This window comes from Macrosteles quadrilineatus, unplaced genomic scaffold (genome assembly GCF_028750875.1).
Source record: "Macrosteles quadrilineatus isolate MER2022 unplaced genomic scaffold, UCM_ALF_1.0 Scaffold_1__1_contigs__length_201487025, whole genome shotgun sequence".
Classification (NCBI taxonomy): domain Eukaryota; kingdom Metazoa; phylum Arthropoda; class Insecta; order Hemiptera; family Cicadellidae; genus Macrosteles; species Macrosteles quadrilineatus.
In genome coordinates, this window is record NW_026542594.1 from 102,228,620 (window position 1) to 102,236,252 (window position 7,633).

Consider the following 7,633-nt stretch of genomic DNA (forward strand, 5'->3'; position numbering starts at 1 on the left):
TACCAGCTGTAGCTGTACCGGTAGGGCATACTCTTGCAACAACTACTGTGCTGTAGGCCTACTCAGCGAGCAAGGAATACCAGCTGTAGCTGTACTGGTAGGGCCTACTCTTGCAACAACTACTGTGCTGTAGGCCTACTCAGCGAGCAAGGAATGCCAGCTGTAGCTGTACCGGTAGGGCCTACTCTTGCAACAACTACTGTGCTGTACTCAGCGAGCAAGGAATGCCAGCTGTACTGTACTGGTAGGGCATACTCTTGCAACAACTACTGTGCTGTAGGCCTACTCAGCGAGCAAGGAATGCCAGCTCTAGCTGTACCGGTAGGGCCTACTCTTGCAACAACTACTGTGCTGTAGGCCTACTCAGCGAGCAAGGAATACCAGCTGTACTGTACTGGTAGGGCATACTCTTGCAACAACTACTGTGCTGTACTCAGCGAGCAAGGAATACCAGCTGTACTGTACTGGTAGGGCATACTCTTGCAACAACTACTGTGCTGTACTCAGCGAGCAAGGAATACCAGGTGTACTGTACTGGTAGGGCATACTCTTGCAACAACTACTGTGCTGTACTTAGCGAGCAAGGAATACCAGCTGTACTGTACTGTGTAAAGCCTATCATCTCATCACGCAAAACCTAGTTAGAATAGAAACCCAGAAATATTGTTACTCGTATCTGTCATCACTAAAGTAGAGTATTGCCGGAATGTAATTGCGGCCGAGCAAGTAGGGTGGAGGGGGGGGGGTAAGTGTATTTTTGCATTTCAATGTCAATGCCAAAGAGTGACGCCAGCGCCCAAGGGTGGCTATTTTGGGCGGTGTTCACGGCTACGGTAAACAGGTAGCCAGGGTCAGGATTCAGGTGGAAACACCACAAAACTAGTAACTACCCATAACTTACTTACAGCTTGGCATTATTGCAATTGATGTTGCGATATGATTTGGTTATAGAATCAAATAAAACAGCCAAAAATCCGTCAAACAAGTTACAAATTGTTGAATGTTTTGTAGAGAATGAAATTAAATGGAGATTATAAGAGGAGAAAAAAAAATGAACACACTTTTGGGATAGGAGAACAAGCACTGTTTTTATTTACTTTTTGATACACAACATGTGTTACCAATTTAATAATAGGGAAATAATTTAATTTCAAGAACATATGTTTGAAAGCAAAATATTTAAGAAAATAATTGAGCCAAAGATTATGAAATATAGATAACATGAAAATATAAAGGAAGTTTACTGAACATACCGGGGGCCTTGAATCCCCAGGGATTCAATGAAAACAGTTCATAAATCTACAATTGGTAGAGGGGACACTTTGTGGGCAGGTCCTGTGAGGATACCACTTGAAGTCATGTAGTGAAGAGAATCGCTGAATGTTTTGTTTTGAGTCTTGAGAATACAGAGAGGTATCAATAATCTTGCGTAGTGAGGAGTCAGCTGTTGTGGTAGAGCTGTTGAGTTGAGATGGGTTGTTGGTAGGCTGAGTAGAGGTAAGACGCGTTTTCTCTGAGCAAAGAGATACGGGAGGTGTGTCATTCGGGATATGAGTGGATGAAGGTTGAGACAATGTAGAATCTTGAGGCGTCTTGACGTGTTCGAGGTGAAGAAGGGTGTGATGACGTTTGTGACATTTGAAGCAAGACGCTTTTGACTTACATGCTTGGAAACTATGTTTTCCAAGGCACGAGACACATCTGTTGTTTTCTTTTGCAGTTGTAAAACGTTCTTTCGGAGAAAGAGAGAGGAAGATAGGACATACATAAACCTTATGGCTTGTGGATGAGCAAGCAAAGCAGGGGAAGGAGAACACATTTGTTGAGTTCTGTTGACTTGATAGAGTTGAGGTAGAGATCATTGAAACTTGCTGTTCGTGAAATGAAATGGGATTATAAGTGATAGGTTTCTGTTCGAATTTTGATGTGTGGTTGTCCTCAATTGGAACAGACCAAGTATGTAACTGAGCATCTTCAATTTGGTTACACTCTTGATTAAGAAACTTGATTATTTCGACTACTTCTGGTAGAGAATGTGTTTCGCATTTTAGATTAATTCTAAAAGCCTCTAGTTGTTTGAGAAGGTCATTATCTAGTTTTCGCAAGAGTATGGTGGACAAAAGAGGGTTAGAGTTAGAAGTAATGTCACAGTCAAGAGCTTTAAGTGCTTCTGTGTGTTCATAGAACAAGTTGAGGAACGTTCTGAGACATTTGTTTGAGGTGGAGGAAATGTCCGGTAGGTCGATCAGTTTGTTGAGGTGAAGTGTAGTTAACCTTCGGGTGTTATGGTATCTGTCTCTGAGGAGCTGATAGGCAATTGAGTAATTGGCTGAAGTGATATTGAACGATTTTATGAGATTTAGTGGTTCATTTTTGAGCACGCTGAGAAGATATTGAAATTTAGTGACGTTTGAAATGCTTTCATTCAGATGGATGCTAGTGTCAAATAAGTTGATGAAACTTACCCACTGTAGAGGAGAACCATCAAACGTGATGAGGTCTAGTTTTGGGAGTCTTACGTGAGCAGATGATGAAGCTGAGAAGTCACTAATTCTTGTTGAATCTTTACTTTCTTCTGGAACATCTTGCGGCTGCTGTTGGAGAAGGGCTTCAATCCGAGACTTGGCTTCGACGAATAGCAGTCGCAGTTTGTCTTCAGTGTCACTTACTGCATCCAAATCTAATTCTTCTGATATATGTTCCAAGGCTCTTTCCAGGTAATTTTCATAGGCTTCATGTTTCTTTTCTAACTGGTTCGAGAAGTTGTTTAAAGTTCTGATTTGTATCACTGACAAGATTGAGGGGGAAAGTGTTTCAAGCTCTTGTACAGATTTGAGAATCTTTTCAAAAGAATTTTGTATGAGAAGGGTTGATTTGTTGAAGTTTGAGAGTGAAATTGATCTGGTAGCCATATTGGACAAAACAAATGGAGTGAAACTTTACTAAGAATTAGATAGAGTTTGTGACACTATGAGAGTGGGGAGAAACATAAAGAGATTGAATGATAAAATAAAGATATTTCGATAGCTTGAAAGTGTTCTGAAAATTGAATCCAAAGACTGAAATTCAAAATCCAGGCTCGATTAGGACCAATGAATGTTTTGTAGAGAATGAAATTAAATGGAGATTATAAGAGGAGAAAAAAAATGAACACACTTTTGGGATAGGAGAACAAGCACTGTTTTTATTTACTTTTTGATACACAACATGTGTTACCAATTTAATAATAGGGAAATAATTTAATTTCAAGAACATATGTTTGAAAGCAAAATATTTAAGAAAATAATTGAGCCAAAGATTATGAAATATAGATAACATGAAAATATAAAGGAAGTTTACTAAACAATTGTACATACGGAAAGTAAATAAAAGAAACGTCTTAAACCACTTAAAACATATATTTACGCTTATACTGTTATACTGTTAACAGTATAAGAGCAAATATATGTTTTAAGTGCTATAATACGTTTCTTTAATTTACTTTCCGTAAATGTAATAACACGTGCAATGCTGATCAAGCAGTTACATATTGTATATCTCAATTAGTTCTCAGAATATTCCAATTGCATCAGGGTCTGGGCGATACATCTCAGTGGCAAAGTCGACTTTTAAATAGTTACATACACACGTGCTTGTTGGGAAACAGTGAAAATAATTATACTACAAATATAAGCTGTAGCAATTCTATACCGTCGCTGTATACCTCGAGATTTTATAATAAAACAACCATGGCAACAATTTTTGACAACACACAAACCATTTTTGATAAAACAAACAAATAACAATAATTAACTTATTACCTATATATATATAATCCTACTAATATTATAAATGAGAAAGTCTGGATGGATGCATGTTTGTGACAAGTAAACGCGAATAATACTGGTCGGATTGGGTTGAAATTTGGGGTGATGATAGCTCACATTCCCGATTAACATAATAGGTATATTGTTATCTCAAAACTCCTTTCAGGCTCCGCACCAGTGGCTTTGGGGGTTCCCATGTTAACCTTATGGGTATGCGCATTTAAAAGGGATTAAATAATTTTGTCAGCTGATTCGACCAAACAAGTTGGTTCTATGATATTCAATAGCATTAAAAAGTTATAAGGTTTACCAACAGGGTGCAGCACTATTATATTTTTTGCAATTATGATATCAGCTAATTTAAAGTAAGCAGCGTCAAAAAGCTGTGTTACACAATGTAAACTGTCAAAGTAGGATTGTTTACAGTAATGTTTATGTTTTTAATTTAACTAGTGAACCTCTGCGGCTCAATGCCCCGCAAAAACATATTATGAATTTAGAAAACAAATTCATCGTGTTATATATTGACTCGTCGAAAATTAAATATAGTAATAATAAAGCATTAGAAGGGAAGCAATCTAGCCATTTTCTAGCTGTATGCCTATTATATTTAGTAAATTAATAAGTGTTCAAGTTCAAGTGTGTTACAGGGTAGTTATTTTTTTAAGAGATTTGAAAACACATATAACAAAACATTTTATCATATCAAACCAATAGGCAGTGAATGTAGCATATACCTATGTAGCATATTTTGAGGGTCATAAAATGCTGCTTGAAGAAAACACTTTTAACAATATTTTTTTCACAAAAGCACTTCCATAAATACTACGATTTTAGTCTTAAAGTCACCTTCAGGAATATTACCCTGGTCAGAATTTTCCGTAATGAATATGCTTATCCTACTATTAAAAGATGTAGCCTTACTTAAAACAACATATACAGTATACAGTTGCTCATGACTGAAATTGGTCTGGCTAAGAACATTGCTGCTCTTTAATTAAAGTGCTTGTGCTGCAAATGCCAAAGATAACAGAAATTAGCATCTTTCCATTTTAAAAGACTTAACATTCTACTTTACATTGTTGTTAACCGTTCTGATCACATGAAACCTTGTGCCATTAATGAGGCCCTTTTTGATGTATTAATATCAATAAAACCACTGCCTCCTTTTATTAGTATAATCTGTGTCTTGGCAATTCACTGACCTCTATATTTAAAAACTCAGTTGGATTTTTTAGATGGGTGCCTCTGCCTTCGACTGTTTTCGAGGACCCACTCTTCCCCTTGCCATACTGACAGTTAATTACCTAACTTGTAAAGTTCATGTAGTAATTCATTAATACTGTTAGTTTATAAAGAAAATTAGATTAAAGGTACTTGGCTTTGGTGCTTTCATAACTGCAAACTCAAAAAACACCCAGAAGTAAAAAAATGAATCAAGTTATTGGTAAAAAAAAACAATGTTTGTGTAAAAACATTATTCACATGAAGTAGATGATTTGTTTGATTTCTCGATCAGCTGTTTCGTTTCTAATGAATTAATAATGTCAAAGATTTGTGATTTTAAATACTGTACATCAATTATTATAGTAAAGTTTTCTAAATATTGTAACTTATTCTCAACTAAATTTTACTATTCCCAACAGGAAAATAAAGTAGTGAGATCCATTATGAGTAAAGTTTAAGGCACACAATCCTTGATTGAAATGTAGTATACATTAACAGTCATAATACACAGCAATTATTATGTAGTAGACTTTGACTATTTTCAAGTAACAAACATATGTTTCTGTAAATAAAAATTATCTCCCTTGTTATCCTTATGGAGAAATACAAAACTTTAAAGGGCCCGAGGGCCTCACTCTCTAATTATTTACCTAAAAAGAAAGTTTCCTGCACAACTTCACGTTACGCTCTTTCCAATGACACCAAAAACATGTCAATCGGTTCAGTAGTTTCGGAGGAGTAATTGTCACAAAAATCGTGCTTGCGTATTAAATAAGTACTAGTGAACCTGTGCGGCTCAATGCCCCGCAAAATTACATATGAATTAAGAAAACAAATTCATCGTGTTATATATTGGCTCAACGTAAAAATTTAATAAATACAGTAATAATAAATCCTTAGAAGAGAAACAGTCCAGCCATTTCAGCAGTTCTAGCTGTATGTGTATTTTATTTAGTAAATTAATAAGTGTTCAAGTATGTTATAGAGCTGTTGTTTTTCAAGATTTTTTTAAACACATTTAACAAAACTTTTTATCATATCAAGTCAATAGGCCTGTGTAGCGTATTTTGAGGGTCATAAAAATGCTGCTTGAAGAAAACACTTTTAAAAATAAACACTAAAAACAATATTTTAACCACAACAGCACTTCCATGAATACTACGATTTTAGTCTTGAAGTTACCTTCAGGAAGATTACCCTCGTCAAAATGTCCCATAATGAATATATGTGTAAGCTATTAAAAGATGTAGCCTTACTTAAAACAACATATAATATAGTTGTTCATGACTGAAATCGGTCTGGGTAAGAATAGTGCTGATCTTTAATTAAAGTGCTTAAGTTACTTGGCTTGGTGCTTTCATAACTGAAAACTCAAAATTCACCCACAAGTAAAAAGAATCAAGTTATTGGTTGTGTAACCTATTTTTGTGTAACAGCATTATTCACATGAAGTAGATGATTTGTTTGATTTGTCGATCAGCTGTTTTGTTTCAAATGAATTAATAATGTCAAAGATTTGTGATTTTAAATACATAAATTATTATAGTAAAGTTTTCTAAATCGTGGTAACTTAATCTCAACTAAATTTACTATTCCCGGAATTAAAATAAGTAGTAAAGATCCATTATGAGTAAACTTTAAGGTATACACTCCTTGATTGAAATGTAGTATACATTAACAGTCATAATACACAGCAATTATTATGTAGTAGACTTTGACTATTTTCAAGTAACAAACATATGTTTCTGTAAATAAAAATTATCTCCTATGTTATCCTTATGGATAAATACGAAACTTTAAAGGACGCCAGGGCCTCACTCTCTAATTATTTCCCTAAAAAGAAAGTTTCCTGCACAACTTCACGTTATGCTCTTTCCAATGACACCAAAAACATGTCAATCGGTTCAGTAGTTTCGGAGGAGTAATTGTCACAAAAAACCTGCTTGCGTATTAAATAAGTAATAGATAGATACATAATTTGTGATATTGTGTGAATGTTTGGTAATTTACTTTTTTATATTGTTTAGGTGCAGTGGTAGAACAGAATGGTTGTGGTACTGTAGATGCGTAATACTATACTGTATATACTATACTATATCTGTAATACTATAGCATACCGTAAATATAAAGAACCAAATTCTCTCAAGCCTTATCCTCCCCCATTGCAAACGCAAAGCTATAACTGCAATAAGGATTTTATACTTATACGCCAATCCCATACGAAGAACGTGTAAGTACTCTAGTAGTCTATATAAAACAAAGTCGTGTTAGTTACACCACTTATAACTCAAGAACGTCTAGCCCGATTTTAATGATTTTTGATTCGTTGGATTCGTCTTGGTCTCGATTAACATATAGGCATCTTCAGTTATGTATTTAGCCTTAGGGCTTAGCCCTACTGGTCTGTAAATTTCCAATGTTAAGCTTATGGAGCTATTGGAAGAATGTAAATAAACAAATAGGCCTACTAGGAAAAATCCAATATTTTACCAGAGGTCCCAAGACTACGTGTTTCTTGCCGTTTAAGGTGATTCCAGCAACATGTTATATTTATAAATACCTTCAAACCAACTGGTGCAAATCTCACATGATACAAAGAT

The 7,633-nt window shown here is 35.3% G+C and overlaps 1 protein-coding gene across 1 annotated transcript; it reads right to left on the reverse strand.

Moving 5' to 3' along the window:
* Positions 1-1,277: 1,277 nt before the first annotated feature.
* Positions 1,278-2,912, reverse strand: LOC128999360 (uncharacterized). The gene has a single exon (XM_054425826.1). It carries the CDS (start codon positions 2,910-2,912, stop codon positions 1,278-1,280), a length of 1,635 nt encoding a protein of 544 aa, XP_054281801.1.
* Positions 2,913-7,633: the final 4,721 nt, after the last annotated feature.

Coding starts and splice junctions, on each gene's coding strand:
- LOC128999360 (XM_054425826.1), bottom strand. CDS start 2,912: ATGGCTACCAGATCAATTTCACTCTCAAACTTCAACAAATCAACCCTT.